The sequence below is a fragment of the Hyla sarda genome, chromosome 11 (assembly GCF_029499605.1).
Source record: "Hyla sarda isolate aHylSar1 chromosome 11, aHylSar1.hap1, whole genome shotgun sequence".
NCBI classification, from domain to species: domain Eukaryota; kingdom Metazoa; phylum Chordata; class Amphibia; order Anura; family Hylidae; genus Hyla; species Hyla sarda.
The window spans coordinates 72,476,102-72,493,189 of record NC_079199.1 but is presented as its reverse complement, the minus strand read 5'-3'; the positions used below and the strand labels follow the sequence as shown (position 1 = coordinate 72,493,189).

At 42.1% G+C, this 17,088-nt stretch overlaps 1 protein-coding gene across 9 annotated transcripts in view; it reads right to left on the bottom strand.

Annotated features, from left to right (window-relative positions):
- Positions 1–17,088, bottom strand: part of ACTN1 (actinin alpha 1) — a 152,343-nt gene that overhangs the window by 9,007 nt on the left and 126,248 nt on the right. For 5 of the 9 annotated variants that reach the window (XM_056547038.1, XM_056547037.1, XM_056547044.1 and 2 more), the window contains 9 exons: positions 16,409–16,559; positions 14,832–14,940; positions 12,561–12,701; positions 11,334–11,516; positions 10,473–10,607; positions 10,156–10,335; positions 8,707–8,853; positions 1,878–1,958; positions 1,461–1,526 (listed from right to left, as the gene is read on the bottom strand). In XM_056547038.1, the coding sequence (XP_056403013.1) occupies positions 1,461–1,526; positions 1,878–1,958; positions 8,707–8,853; positions 10,156–10,335; positions 10,473–10,607; positions 11,334–11,516; positions 12,561–12,701; positions 14,832–14,940; positions 16,409–16,559 (1,193 nt within the window). The remainder of the gene's footprint in view (positions 1–1,460; positions 1,527–1,877; positions 1,959–8,706; positions 8,854–10,155; positions 10,336–10,472; positions 10,608–11,333; positions 11,517–12,560; positions 12,702–14,831; positions 14,941–16,408; positions 16,560–17,088) is intronic. The other 4 variants (XM_056547043.1, XM_056547041.1, XM_056547040.1 and 1 more) reach the window with 2 other exon arrangements.

Sequence of the window (17,088 nt, the reverse complement as noted above, 5' to 3'; positions counted from 1 at the left end):
TCCTGTTCACCCAATGTACTGGGTTTTGTGTGGCTGAACTTGCTGACAGTTTTCCTTTAATGCTTTACTCCAGATACTAAAACGCAAAGGCCCAAATTTATCAATCTGCCTGAGACCAAAACTGTCCAGTTTAGCCCATAACAACTAATCACAGCTCAGCTTCCATATCTTAATGAGCTCTGGTAAAATGAAAGCTGAGCTATGATTGGTTGTTATGGGCAAATCCAGACAGTTTTGCTTTCAGGTAGATTTATACATCTGGGTCATTGTATCATTATTACTTTGTTCTACCTTTCTGAATTTGAAAGGTATCTGAAGAAATCAGCATAAACATATTCGTAATCTGGATTATTAAAAAGAAAAGTAAACGGCATCAGAAGCATTATGAAAACTGCTAATACAGTAATTTAACTATCTTCTCACTTTTACTGCTCACAATAATTACATTAGGTTGCATTTCGTAATTGCAGCAGTAAAATTGGGAGTGACTTGATGCTTCTTTTTTCCTATGTAAGAAAATACAGACAATACTTTGTCTAGTAAAAACTAAATGTCAATGGGAAAAGTTGTCTAGAGTAAAAGATGCTGAGTGGACCCATAGCAACCAATCAGATTGCTTATTTCATTCAATAAAAATTAAAGAAGCAATCTGATTGGTTGCTATGGGCAACTCAGCAACTTTTCCTCTTGACAGGTTTTCATAAATCTCCCCCAATGTCCCACAGCCCTGCTGCAAAGAGTGTAGTGGGCATCCAAATAGTAGGGGTGTCAGTATCTGCTCGTTACACTCTTCGGCTCCTTTCACACTAACGTTTAGTCCCGGTAGTGTGACGGCAATTATGAAGATAGCAGGAGAAAAAAATAGGGCTTGCGCTGTCTTTTTCTCCTGCTATCTTTGGCCGAAATGACGGGAGTTATAACGGACGTTAGAGGAATTGCATTCAAGTGAATGGGATCCCCTTTGCCCGTTATAACTCCCATTATACTCCGTTACAAACAAGGACATTAATGGCTCCGAACTATAGCCTCACTGCTGAGACCGACATTTCTGATTGCTAATCAGACGCGTACATCCACACCATACCAGTGCCAGCCATCTGCTGTTCTATTGTTTGAAATAGTAACTAAAGAATCTGCCCCGCCAACCACAGATTTGTTCCATGTCATTCATACATTCACAGTACTTCCACCAGTTGCTGAATGTGTGTCGCTTCATGTTGTCATCCTAGGAAGTTTCCTACACTCTTTGCCTGGGCCTGGTAAAAAATGACATTTTCTAGAAAATCCACCTTATACATTTTTTTCTGGAAATTTTACATTTGGAACTGATGGGTGCAGTTTACATTTAATAGAATTAGCTCTATTTAGATCAGTCACGCTTTCTTAAAATCCAACAGAAAACATAATGATAGCTGAAATATTCCTGCACAGTTTAGAACTCAGAGGAGGTTTTACTTTACCATGTTGTATCCCATGGAGATAAGACAGGCTCGGAAATCATCACTATCCAGCATACCAGTCTTCTTCTGCAGGGCATCCAGTAAAGGAAAGGACAGAATACAGGAAAGGGTCATGCAGATCAGAAACCGGACAGTCAAAAAGGTAAAGGAGCAGCAAGAAGTACATAGGAAACACAATTAAACATAAGTATAAATAAAGGTATTTTCAGGAAGAGCAGTTTTGGAGTTTTGAAGATAAAATGTAGAGGAATTAGTAGAAATGTGTAAGATGAGAGAAGATACACATACAAACACCAAGAAAAAAAAACACATTTCTTCTAATTATTGAGTAAACCAACACTGGTCCAATGCGCCTGGGAAGGGAAATGCAAGCGGTTATTAAATAGTATAACTGCAACACATGAGATTTTTCAGTACCTGCGGATCGTTTCCAATATCGTAACCCAAGCTGATGAGGCAGGCCTTAAATTCTTCAGGGCCAAGTGTGCCGGTGTGGTCCTTGTATAAGTAAGTGATAGTTCAGGTGTCCAGGACATGCCATGCCAGTGGTGGGCATCAGGGTGAAAGCAAAGGGATACAGAAAGATGGGAAAGGTGGGTTGTGAATTCGTGGTCATGCAGAATAAGAAGCAGAAAACATGCACAGGACAGAGGAGAAAAAAAGAACACAGTTAATATTAAATTTTGTGATGCATTTAAACAGTGACTACTTTGGGGGAGCATGCACATTGAGTAAATTTTCCCCGCCATATGTTTAACTACCATTACCACAAGTGGTCAATGAATGCAACATCAATACACCTAGTAGGTATCTTTTCTATATTTTACAGCAATACATAAAGTTGCAACATCCTTCCAGGAAAAAAGAAAGAAGCATAAGTTATAGAATATGTCCTGAATGCACTTATCTTTGTTTTTCTAACAATTTCCCTTAGTATATGTACAATAGCTGTAGCCAGTTTAACCACTGGAATGTTAGCAAAAAGTACATACCCTTTAAAATATTAGCTACAATTTGGTTTGAAAAGCACTGACTTTTGGAATTGTGACTTTAGAGGACCCACATAACATATCTAAATGTCCATGAAAATACACTGCTCAAAAAAATAAAGGGAACACTAAGATTGATAAGGCTGACCATTATGATTTTAATTACTAATCAATATATATATATATATATATTAAAAATAGATATATATATATGCTAATGTTAATTAAGTGCTGCAGACAAAAATTATTATCCTTATGAGACATATCAGCTTGCTATTTGCTTGTAACTAAGATGAAGACCTTGGAACAACGCCCAAAGATGCAAGATAAAGAAGAAGTTGGAGACAAAACATCTGAGAAATATGTGCAGACTGTGCAGAGTGACGGATACATTTGGAGTTTTCAGTTGGAATAGGGAGGTTGCAGCATGGTGACCTATGATTAAGAAGTGACCGGGTTCTTAGAATGAAAGTTTACGTATGATACAGACGCACATACTTAAACAACCAATCAAAACATAACACAATGATTTTGATGTGATAACTAACCTCCCCTTTCTGTCAACTTTAAAAAACAATGCATTTCCGTATAATAAACAGAATTCCTTGGGACAGCTCCTTAGCCAGTGTGAACTCAACTTCTGCTGAAAGGGAGATTTATACCAACTTTTTGTCTGGTGTTTATTTCTTGTGTCGACACTCAGTATACTAATACGCCAGTGTCAGTCAATCACATTTCAAGGCCTAACCAGCAGCCAACCTTAATAAGATAACACATCCTAGATGTGAATGAATGAACTAATCGTATAAAATACTTTTCATAGTTGAATGTGCTGACAACAAAATCACACAAAAATTATCAATGGAAATCAAATTTATCAACCAATGGAGGTCTGGATATGGAGTCACACTCAAAATCAAAGGGGAAAAATGAGACTCAGTGTGTGTGGCCTCCACATGACCTCCCTACAATACCTGGGCATGCTCCTGATGAGGTGGTGGATGGTTTCCTGACGGATTTCCTCCCAGACCTGGACTAAAGCAACCACCAACTCCTGGACAGTCTGTGGTGCAATGTGGCATTGGTGGATGGAGCGAGCCATGAAGTACCAGATGTGCTCAATTGGACACAGGTCTGGGGAACGGGCGGGCCTGTCCATAGCATCAATGCCTTCCTCTTGCAGGAACTGCTGACACACTCCAGCCACATGAGGTCTAGCATTGTCTTGCATTAGGAGGAACCCAGGGCCAACCCCACCAGCATATGGTCTCAAGGGGTCTGAGGATCTCACCTCGGTACCTAATGGCAGTCAGGCTACCTCTGGCAAGCACATGGAGGGCTGTGCAGCCCCCCCAAAGATATGCCACCCCACACCATTACTGACCCACCGCCAAACCGGTCATGCTGGAGGATGTTACAGGCAGCAGAATGTTCTCCACAGCATCTCCAAACTCTGTCACGTCTGTCACATGTGCTCAGTGTGAACCTGCTTTTATCTGTTAAGGGCACAGGGCGCCAGTGATGAATTTGCCAATCTTGGTGTTCTCTGGCAAATGCCAAATGTCCTGTATGGCGTTAGGCTGTAAGCACAACCCACACCTGTGGACGTCGGGCCCTCATACCACCCCCATGAAGTCATGCACATTTGTGGTCTGCTGGAGGTCATTTTGCAGTGCTCTTTCTGCTCCTCCTTCCACAAAGGCAGAGGTAGGGTTCCTGCTGCTGGGTTGTTGCCCTTTTTACGGAGGTCTCCACGTCTCCTGATGTACTGGCCTGTCTCCTGGTAGCGCCTCCATGCTCTGGACAGTACGCTGACAGACACAGCAAACCTTCTTGCCGCAGCTAGCATTGATGTGCTATCCTGACCAGCTGCACTACCTGAGCCACTTGTGTGGGTTGTAGACTCAGTCTCATGCTACCACTAGAGTGAAAGCACCCCCAGCATTCAAAAGTGACCAAAACATCAACCAGGAAGCATAGGAACTGAGAAGTGGTCTGTGGTCACCATCTGCAGAACCACTCCTTTATTGGGGGTGTCTTGCTAATTGCCACCTGTTATCTGTTCCATTTGCACAACAGCATGTGAAATTGATTGTCAATCAGCGTTGCGTCCTGAGTGGACAGTGGGATTTCACAGAAGTGTCATTGACTTGGAGTTACATTGTGTTGTTTAAGTGTTCCCTTTATTTTTTTGAGCAGTGTATATGGAGGCCAGCCTTAATCTAACACATCCCCCTATGGCCTACTACATTGTTTCCCGACCAGTGTGCCTCCAGCCATTAAAAAAACTACAACTCCTAGCATGTCGTTTTCAAACAGATGAAGGCAAAGAAAAAGCAGCCCTGGCATGCTGGGAGTTGTAGTTTTTCAACAGCTGGAGGCACACGTGTTGGGAAACATTGGCTTACTCTATGCTAAAGTGGTATATTTTAACTTTAAAGCAAACACATTCCAGTATTTGCAATAGATTTAAAGCTATAACAAGTATTGTGATGTGTAGAAATGATTACCAACAAGTTTCCAAATAAAGTAGGAAAATGAGTCTGCATATTACTGATCAATAATAGGTGATCGATAATTATTTCTACAAATCATAAGCTTTAGAAGAACTGACATGGCTAAATGCATATACTGGATTATTCAACGTCTATAAAGCTGTAAAGTGTGGGGGGATTACAGGGTACCTTTGCCCAACCTCTTTGTAGTGAGACATATATAGTGTATCATCTATATATAATTATACTCCACTATATATCCTTGACACATGCTGTGAGGAGTGCCTACATGCCTTCTAAATGCTCCTGGCTTCATGAAAGAGGGTACATAGGCTTTTCCTTTAAAGCGCAGCTGTCATCAAATCTGGGCCATATAACTACACACAGCCTTTGTACTGTGTGCAGATTGTGTATTAGGCAGTGTTTTTACCTTCTGTCTGCCATCCTTAATTATGCAATGCGCAATGCCCTGCCGCCACGCCTATCCCCTGCACGTCAGCACTGGGACGGCTGTGTGATTGACGCACAGGTCCCAGTGCATGCGCCCCTTTGCTTATCCCCCGTTCACACCACGGCGTGTGTGGTCATGGCAAGCGCTCGCTCCCGCCGCTTACCTCTTCAGTGCTCATGCCCAGTGCTAGAAGCAGGGAGCGCGCTTCCTCTAGGCATTGGGAATAGAAGCAACAGAGCTCGTGTCTCCGGTCACCAGCGCAGCAAGAAGAAAGAAGAGGATAGCGGGCACTATTAGATATTTAGTGATAATAAAGGTGCACATCTGAATAAAGTTTTTTGGAACAGCAGAGCATGAGGACACACGTCGCGGCATGCACAGAGGATAAGCGAAGGGGCGCATGTGCTGGGACCTGTCTGCCAATCACACAGCGGTCCAAGAGCTGACGTGCAGGGGATAGGCATGGCGGCGGCCGGGCATTGCGAACCTCGCAATCTGACTGTGTGCGGCTTCCATCAAAACTGTTTTTTGGGGGTAATAAAGGACAGCAGACAGAAGGTAAAAACACTGCCTTATATACAATCTGCACACAGTACAGAGGCGGTGTAGGTTATATGGCCCAGATTTGATGACAGTTGCGCTTTAGCTACATGGTAATAAAAGCAGGAATGATTCACTGTATTATAGAAGATGAATTCAGTTCTAGAAATCAATGTTCTTATGTGAACAAGTAAAACGATTCTTATGCTGTTTCTGTTTACACAAAAGTGTTACATATCCCTTATATTTACTAATATATGAAATGTCGCAAATCAATAAACTAGGCAGATATAAAACCGTTGTAGAATATCAAAGAGAGAAATAAGACAGTGCTGTTTATGTGGAGGTGCATGCTTACAGTACTTTACACATGTAGATGCATGCATCCTATTTCGCAAATAGCAGTTCATTGAACATTCAGACTCATGCATGTTTATCCTATTACACAGCCCATGGAGATATTCCTGGTGACAAAGACGTCATACAGTAGTAACCTTTGCATTCTACATTACTAAAGCCATTTTTGACATGGGGCCACTAATATAATGATTTTACTAGTATAGGATAAGAGAAAAACAGGCGTCCTGCACTCACCGTCAAAATTCTGATCAAACAGCTCCCATCTCGGGCTGGTCGGTCCGGCACGTCAGGCAAAGATAGTGTGGGGCGCTCAGAGGCGACTGCCGGCGGTTTCACTATCTTTGCCTGACGTGCCGGACCGACCAGCCCGAGATGGGAGCTGTTTGATCAGAATTTTGACGGTGAGTGCAGGACGCCTGTTTTTCTCTTATCCTATACTTGTATTGACGGGTCTCCTATTGTCCTAGCACTGCCGTCAGCTGATTTGATCTGGTGTGCGTCCGAGTGTTATACTGTCCATCTCGTGGAGCTGGAGTTATACAGGTACCTGTGCCACTACATTTGCTTCTCTTGTTGTGAATAATTATTTTACTGCTTATATGAAGCTAATCTAATTATTTAGTTTTAAAGATAATTCTGCAATTCACATATTCTTCTCACAATGCTGATAAAATAATGAAACAAGTGCGAATGCTAATTTGATCTTGCGTTCAATGCCAAGATATTGGCAGTTCACAATAACACAACTTCAAGGGTTGGACACCGAGATACAGATTATTAAAGGGGTACTCTGATTTTTTTATTTCAGTTTAAGGTATACATCTTGTACACTTGAAAAGAAAAAAGAAAATATGATAACAGATGCTAAAAACAAATGTTGCTGTATAGCATACAGCAGCATCTGTCTCCTATCGATTTACATAATTAAAAGAACAAAATAAGGATTGCAACAGATACTTTTTTTTGCCAATAGCACAATAGCATCATTGGGGGGGGGGGGGGGGGGATTCATCAATCTATATAGAATCATTTTAGGTATATTTTCTTGCGCAAAATCTTGCGCAAGGATATTTCCTGTGTTCTTTTTGTGCGTCTTTTTTGGTGGAACTTTTTCTAAAGATGTCACCCTTCAGGTGTGCCGTAGAGCCGTTTTTCTGGTAGACATGAACTTATTAACTGCGTCTTTTTTTTTTTTGCAAAAAAAGGACGCAAGGGTCATTTTCTTGCGCAAATATACACCAGCTCAGAGCACACGTACAAATCCGCCTTATATTTTTTTCACGAGCTGAGATGGGCTGGATTCTACTACTGCACATGATTCACAGAGACCCGTGCGCAAGTTTAGTAAATTTTGCGCAGGTAAATGACAAATACACGCAGCAGAAAGGTAAAAAAAAACCTCTACCATACAATGATGTTGATGAATCCCCCCCATTGACTTTATTTTTGTACACAGCAAAATAAACTAACAAAATGAGTACAACGGAGAACAACATGCATTGTGAACCCAGCCTAACTCGCTGGGCATTTTAGTAGCTGGATTTTGTACAAAAAACTAAAATGTGTCTGAACGCTGTGAATGCTCACAATTTTCTATGGCTCTATCCACACTGTTTGGACACACATTTGAGGTTTACTTTTTTTTCTCTTTGTCTACAAAATATAAATACTATCAAAAAAGGTTTCTATAGGGGAAAACATTCCCTAAAGAACGTACAAAAAGAAGCACGTACGTGCACTCAACGCAAAGCAGAGACAGTCAGGTGTGAGGGTCCGGTGACGGGGTGCCGGGTCTCGGCATCGGCGCTGGTGTGTGGCGCCAGAGGCTACGCCGGCAGTTTCGGACGCAAGTGCGTGCTTCTTCCGGCCTCTTAGGCCGGAAGAAGCACGCAATTATGTGCGAAACTGCCGGCGTAGCCTCCGGGCGCCACACACCAGCGCCGATGCCGAGACCCATCACCGGACCCTCACACCTGACTGTCTCTGCTTTAAGGTGAGTGCACGTACGTGCTTCTTTTTGTACTTACTTTGGACACTTCATACTGTTGTATGTGCACCCCGCATCAGACACTGACCTAGGTCACCGAGGACCGTTCTACTGATATAAGGTGATATTGTTCTCAAGAGTGCTCTCCCCTTCTCTGTTGCGTTTGTGGATATTCCCTAAAGAACATTTGGTAACAAGTAGACATATATTTTGAATAGAAAGATTCTTTTATAGAGTTGAGCAAAATTGCAGCTCAGTATGTATACCCCTGTTCTGCTGTTTTTGGCTACTTGTAAAACTACATTGTGCCACCTGCAGCAGCACAACATTCAGTATGGTGCCACTTCTGTAAGGTAACATTCTCTATCAGATATAAATACAATAGACTATGAAGCAAAATGCCTACAAAGCCACGTGTTCTTACCCTGTCAAAGTGGTTGAAGGAGTTCCTGAATTCATTCATCTGCTCCTGGCTAATGCCTTTGGCATCTCGTGTGAGGATCTGGTTTTCTACCTCATTGATAGTTCTGGCAATAGTGGTGAGGAGTTGTTCCCATCCCACACGGATGTGCTAAAGTAATGAATATGTACAATATTACATCAAGTCTCCCGTAGCAGAGATTACATACACAATTATTGACGTCTAAAGGAAATCCTTAAATGTTTAATACACTCATCGTCCTTCTGTCAGACATCCTTTTGTCCCTGAAAGGTAGCGTGGCATGATATTTTTTTTTCCGAAGGGGAACAATAAGTTATTATTTAACTTTTTAACTTTTGTCCAGACCTGAAAGATTCCAGGTTACTAATAGGTATAAGATCCTTACAATACAATTTACATATTAATTTGCAACTACCGTATATACTCGAGTATAAGCAGAGTTTTTCAGCACGATTTTTCGTGCTGAAAAGGCCCCCCCTCGGCTTATACGCGAGTGAACTCTCCGCCTGTCAATCCCTTTCAGTGGTCTTCAACCTGCGGACCTCCAGATGTTGCAAAACTACAACTCCACAGCCGATGGCTGTCCGGGCATGCTGGGAGCTGTAGTTTTGAAACTTCTGGAGGTCCGCAGGTTGAAGACCACTGCGGCCTTCGTCATCATCCAGACCCCCCCCTTTAGTTTTCTACTCGCCTCCCCTCCCCTCGGTGGGAAGGAAGGGTGAGCTCGTCCGGGCCATCTATGCTGCAGGGACCATCCGGTCCGGATGGTTAGTCGTTCCGGGCTGTCCATCTTTACCGGGGGGGCCTCTTCTCCGCGCTCCGGGCCCGGTCCTAGACTAGTGAAGTTGCCATGACGACGACGCACAGGGACGTCCCTGTGCATGAACGTCCCTGTGCGTCATCGTCAAGGCAATGTCACTAGTCCGGGCCCGGAGCGGAGAAGATGGGCTCCCGGTGAAGATGGACAGCCCGAAACGACTAACCATCCGGACCGGACGGTCCCTGCAGCATAGATGGCCCGGACCAGCTCACCCTTCCTTCCCACCGAGGGGAGGCGAGTAGAAAACTAAAAGGGGGGGGGGGGTCTGGATGATGACGAAGGCCGCAGTGGTCTTCAACCTGCGGACCTCCAGATGTTTCAAAACTACAACTCCCAGTATGCTGGGAGTTGTAGTTTTGCAACATCTGGAGGTCCGCAGGTTGAAGACCAGTGATTGAAGGGATTGACAGGCGGTGATGATGAAGGGGGTCTGGATGATGACAGGGTGATGATGTCGGGGGTGTTAATGACGGGGGTCTGGGTTTTTGGGGTGAAATTAGGGGCCTCGGCTTATATTCGGGTTGGCTTATACTCGAGTATATACGGTACTTATAGTAACATTAGTGATTGGTGTACATTGGGGTACTACTGATATAAAGAGCTAGACTTACCTCCATGGTGTAGTTGGTGTGTTTATTATCAAATATAAGCGCCTCCTGTATCTGCTGGTGATCTCCTTCTAACTGGTCAATCTTTGGTTTGTAGTTTACAATGCTCTTCTCATACTGTCGCAAATGATTAAGCTGATCTTCTAGTGTGCCGTGCATTTCTATAGAAATACGCCCAATCTCCTATAAATCAACCACATGAAATACATTTGATCACAAATCTAAAAAACTGCGTGTTTTGCCCATAAAAAAAATAAATAAATAAAATCATTCATATTTTGCAGATTGAATTACTTTTTAAGGAACTGTCAACTTTATACCTGCATCTTTGTTTGTATCCATGGACCAATGACATTGGCCTGTGCTCCAAACTGCTTCCGCAGCCTCTCGTTCTGCTGCTGCCGTGCATGCTCCTCCATCAATGCTTGATCTCTACGGGGAACCAACTGTCTTACCTGCACAAAACAAAAAGATGATCATAACATATTAATGTTTGAGCTATATTTGGTGTATCTAGGGTTAAAAACCTTTGGTTAGAATCAAAGGAGACCAGTCATTACTACAAGGTTCAGAAATTGGATGAGCATGTAATGCTCAAAACAATAAAGAGTTTCCTGTGGTGAATTTGTTCTAAAGTTACCCATGCACATTGCAATAGCTGTCGACCAATTGTACGTTTGGCTGACAGCAAGCTCTCCTAATCCCTCCATGCACATGAATGCTTAGCAGCGTGTTCCTGTCATCTAAATTGAGAGAGAGGAAGGATAAGTCGCAGGCAGACTTTTTGACGAGGTAACATAACGTCAGAGAACGAAAGGATCGGCAGTTGGGAACCAACATGGCTGATCTTCCTCTTCTCTAACGTCATCTGTTGGAGAGTCAGGAGGTCCCACCAAAATCACTAAGTTGTGCTGACTTTTTCTATCGTGTGCAGTTTACAATGGGTTGTCATTACATGTATGTGGATTTGGAAAGTGTTCAACTGTGGCCAAATATCTAGGTCTATAGTCAGTCTCTTATCTCTGAACATAAATAGGATTAGGGACTGGATTTACACAATGTTTTTTCATATGAAAATATGTGAAAAACAGAAAGTAGCAGTACTTTTACATTTTCATTTCTGTTTAACAAGAATGACAACTGCCACATTTAAAATTTTAAAATAAGTCATATAAACTCACATGGTCCCACTTGCTATTAATTTCTTGTGGTGAGATAGTGGAGTAAGGGTTGGTTCCAGCCATGTTGACATGGTAAGTCTGAGCTATCTTCGAAACCTCATTATGTATTCCAAGGATTGCTTGTCGTTCCTTATCAGCTTCTGGAAGTGTCGCTTTGAACTGTTCATGTGCCGTGCTCAGTCCCTGGAGGAAGACATGATATTTTAGCCTTTTTAGTTTTCATTCACCCAGGTTTTAAAGCTTCAAATAGGCATAATAGTTTCAACAAACTTTGCATAGATCAATAGTACAACTGACTATAAAGAAACTTTGTAATATATCTTATCAGACAAAATAGCTTCTTTATTTCCTCTCCCCTGTTAAAGTCATCCACTGTGCACAGCTGACAAAATTGAGCAAATTTTCAGTGTTGGGTTAAATTACACATTCTATCGATAGGGGAGGAGGGGGGATAGGAGGGGCCGGGTGAGACAAAGAAGCTGCAGACAGAACAGAAAGAGAGACAGAAAGGAGACAACTGTGTAAGTAAGAGATCCCACTGCAGGGCTTTGTGCACAATTTAGACAGCTCACTACTGCTTTATTATGCCTTCCATGCTGCTGCTTTTTAAGCTGTGTGAAGAGAAATAGGAGTGCAGGATCTCCTCCTCTGTGTATGTGTAGTGTATGGCAGACACCATAGATGTTAGGCTCCACCCACCAGCTCTGGGAGAATACAAAATTAAAGATGAAGCCTGCAGAGTACTGGTACACAGGTACACTTTAACTCCTTCAGGACAAAGGACGAAGTTGGCACACTATTTAGTGTTATCTTGCTGTGCGACTCATTTGGCTAATATAGTTGGTATAAAAAGAAAAAAAGTTTCTCCTTGAATGCAGTAACCTAAGTATGCTATACTGTTTTTGTATCAGGAACAAAAAAAGAGATCTCTGAAAATGTATCAAGCAGAGACATTGGCCAAGATTTATGAAACAGGGAAAAAGTGAAGAGATTTTCCCACAGCAACCAATCGCAGCTCAGCTAACGAGCTCTGGTAAAGTGAAAGCTGAGCTGTGATTGGTTGTTATGGGAAAATCACTCCACTTTTTCACTTACACAGTTTGATAAATCTGGGCCATTGTGTAAAAATGGATAATGGCCCTGAAAACCTTTTCACATGGTGAAGCATAAATTAGTATAAAATACTGTGACATTCTGCTTATTGTAAGTTATTACTGAGAGGATTACCTGGATCTCCTCAATGGTATGAACAATGAAGGTATCCTGCAAATCTTCCATGGCTCCTTCCATCCAGTTGTTAAATGGAGCAGCTCTTTTGGCATATTCCAGGTAAAGCTGATCAATGGTTTCCAACAACTTTTCTGTTCTCTATGTTGTAAATGGACATTAAAGAAAGCCATTATATATACATTTTCAGACTACATAATTAAAGGTGAATTGCTCTTCCCATAAGGAAACAAACCTGAATTCAATTATTAATTTCAAGAAAAAAAGCATCATTGTCTACAGCAGTGTTTCCCAACTTGTGGCTCTCTAGCTCTACAAAAAGGCCACAAAAACACCAATACAAAACTCACATTGTGGTTTTGAGGCTAGGATTCCACACCAGGAAAAACTGCCAGAAAAACTGACACAGCTTTTTCCTGTGTTTTGGCAGTTTTTTCTGTTGTTTTCCCTGGTGTGTGGAAACAGCCAATTTTGTCCCCTGTGGCAGTTCTCTCACTGTCTTCAGGGTACCACTCTGTGGGTCGGATACTGAGCGCCACAGGCCATATAGTATACAGGGGTGCAGTGTACCCGTGTATACTATACAGGAGCCGGGAATCCAGTCGCCAGACTGACAGATCTCCCTGCTCCTATATCCCCTTTGGGCAGTATACAGTATATACAGCTATCTATAGATAACTGTATATAGTGTATACAGAACACAAGGTTCACTTACCTTCCTCGCTCCCTGTCCCCACAGAGTCTGTGTAGCTCAAATAAAATTATTTTTCCAATGTGTCGTGTTTTTTTTTTTTTTTATAGAATTTTTAGGCTTAGTAGTGGAAGCCATCTTATTGACGGAATCCATTACTAAGCCGGGGCTTAGCGTTAGCCCCACAAACAGCTAGCGCTAACCCCCAATTATTACCCAGGGACCCACCGCCAAAGGGGTGCCAGTACCAACAGGCCCGGAGCATCAAAAATGGCGCTCCTGGGCCTAGGCGGTAACAGGCTGGCGTTATTTAGGCTGGGGAGGACCAGTGACAATGGACCTAGCTTACCCTGGTAACGTCAGGCTGTTGCTGCTTGGTTGGTATCTGGCTGAGAATAAAAATCCTAAGAAAACCCTATGCGCTTTTTTTTTCCCCATAAATAAATTTAAAAAACAACAAAAAACGCATGGAAAAAACACTGTGTGGCAAAATGGGCGTTTTTATGTGTGTTTTTTGCATGAAAAACCTCAGTGGAATTCTAGCCTAATGGCATTTTGGATCTCCATAGACTTCTATGGTAGAGAAACATCAAGATGTCAAAGAAAAAAGACACCATAGTCTCAACATGGTACAATTTTAGAAATCACACACTAAGCCCATAAAAACCAGATTGAAAATAACGCAAAGTGGGTATGCCATTTCAAAAACCTCTATTGACTTGCAGCTAACCTCTATTCGTGGCATTTCTTTTCACCAAAAATGCAGGGCGGCATTCATGGCGTTTTTGAAAAAAAAAAGTAAAAATAAATAAATAGTGGAAAACCCAGACTCAGACAGATTTTGTCTGTCATTGCTTGATGGAAACTGTAGTTTTACAACAGCTGGTGAACCATAGGTTGGGGAACACAGCTCCTTAGACTGATTTGCTACGTACAGGGTTGCCACCAGTAGTTTTTAAATGGGCACTGTCAGATACAAAAACTTTTGATATGTTGTAGAGCATGCCAATAGGTTTTGCAATTGTTTTCATTAGAAAATGTTCAGTATTTCATACTGAAAAAGCCAGTCAAACAACTGCCCCCTGCCTGCTTGGACACATACTAGTCCTGCTGTGTCCATGCGTCATCACCTATGTCATGGACACACTTCCTTGATTGACAGCTGAGAAAGCAGGGCTCACAGCTGGAGGAAAAATCCTCCCACTGTCAGCTTGTGCCCCACTACTGTCAGTGAGGACAAGCTGAGAATTGTAGTTTTGCTAATGCTAGGGGAGATATGAGCAGACAGCATACTGAGGGAGGGGGCGGAGACCTGCACAGTGAGGCCACGCCTCCTCCCTTTGAGAGGAATTCAGACTAGTGAGCTAAATTAAAAGTGTAATAAAAAATAAATAAAGGTTCTAGACACATAAAAATTAGATGTACATGGTCAGGATTAGGTGCTGAGTGATATATTTAAAAAAAATGTTTTTGTTGGATCTGATGGGTACACTTTAAGTTTAGTAAATATATAACAGTGACATACAACAGAATATTTTATTCTTTAAATAAAACTGATCGAAAATGTACAGAATTCCTACCTCCAAAGCCTCTCTACGTTTCTGGGTGAGTGCTCCAAGGTTATCCCACTGGTCACATATTTTTTGGCACCTAGCATTCACACTTGGAGAGTCATAGTAATCCAGCTCACTACATGAAAGCAAAGGAAGCAAAGCTTAGTACAATCAATAATATGTCAAATACACCATGAGTCCCAGTGCAAGAGAACTGACAAGCTGAGCGGATTACTTGGATTGTTTATTGACTTTTCCATTCACATGTTTCTAATTCAATACAACACTTTAATGAGTGCTGCATGGCAGTCTTTAATTATGATTGAATACAAGCATTGTTTACACACACACACACTATATATATATATATTTATACACACATACACACACACACTTACTTTTAGGGTATGTTAACATGTACAGGATCTGCTGCAGCTGGATTAGCTACTCATTAAAAGGTAATAGGTTGCAAAATCAGCTGCACAAAATATGCATGTAAAAAAAGCTCCAGGGGCTTCACACGGCAGGTCCTCTGCAGGGGGAGGAAGAGTGCTCACATTGTGGAGGAGCACTTTCCAGCACTGTGTCCCCGCTCTATCTGCTTGCTCCACAAAACAATGGAAGTTCTGGCAGCTCAGTAGGCTCAAAGGCTCCCTTTGCCCTACCTTAAAAATAGTCATACTGCAAAGCCAAGCAAGGAACATAACTTACCCTATATATTCAGTGCATACACAGCACCTCAGTTATTAGCAATAATTCTGCATTGGCATAATGGTGAAATGAAATGTTTGGAACAGGTGTTATCATTTTATAGAACAAGATTAGTATTAACATACCTAAGCAACCATTTCTGAGAAAAGAGATTTAAAGCACAACAGTCACATGAAATCGGCATACTAACTGTCCACACTGATTAAAATTAGTTTTCATGTAAAGAGAAGCCATGCCTTTGGTTGTTTATTCCGTGGCTTTATTGCCATAAGGAAAGAACAGTTGGAGAGTTTGGAATACCCCAGGGCCTCTGTGTGATTGACAGACAGGTCAGCCGAACATGCGCCATCGCTCTGTGTTACGGAGCTCGCTTTGTGCCTCTAGTGTTGGGACTTCTCTCACTTCCGACCTCTGTGGCTCCAGAAGGAATACAATAGCTGGCGGCTAGAGGCAGGGAATAAACACCATAATACTGAACGACAGCACAATCGTGGCAGACCTGTGTGCCAAACATACAGCGGCAATGGAGTGACATATGGAGAGAGACGCATGGTGGAACCTCTGACCTCTGTGAAGGTTCATGACTGCTGAATACAGTCTTTATTATGAAGATTATGCCTCAGAATAAACAGCCAAAGGTATAGCTGAATTATACATGTTAAGTGTGGTTGCAGTACATGTCTATTTGTGACAATTGCACTTTTAGAAAATAAACCTATAAACACATAGGCACCACAATATGTTTCTGTGTGTTACCAACTGCCAACTAAACCTCACATTTACTATACCTTTACTAACTGGATAATTAATACATTTACCTAATATATACTTCATAACATCTACAAAGAAGAGCAGTGAAATAATACAGTACGTGCAAGAGGATGCAGACTTACTTAAGTTCTTGGGCAATGGCTGCTATCTGCTCTACTCGGTCCTGGTGCGCTGCCAAATCACTTTCAAAGGCCTCATGCTTCTTCAGCAAAGCCTTGATTTCTGACAGACTTGCCGTTTCATAATCTCTCTTCTGCAGCATGTTTTCCTTTCCTGTTAAGAAAGCAAAGAACAAGTGCTATCACTAAAACATGTAACGGCCATGTAAGTGTCATGGTGGAACAGGCGTTTTTTCCCCCCATTTCCACAAACTAATCACTAATGTAAAACTGACAGCTATTGCGGGCAAGTATTACAAACCTATTCAGGGTCTAAAAAGCCCTAGGATTCCATAGAACAATAGTTGAAAAAGCAGATTAGGGATTGTTCACAATACTCCTGGGATCGGTCCCATTTATGGTCCATTCGGTGCCAAACAATGAAGCCAAATAATGAAGCCAAATGGACACTGCTAGGTCCTGCAGGGGGACTTAAATGGGGTTCGTCGGGTGTCCGCTATTATAATAGTAGAGCAGAGGGGGAAAAAATGGACAGTATTTTTTTCTGCTCAACTCCTATCCTTTAAATGAGCTCAGTGTCAGTGTGAACCTAGCCTTATACTGTTCCAATGACTGACGATGGAGAAGAGTCTATCAAGTTTAACCTATAACCCCACTGTGCTGATGCACAGGAAGGCACAAAC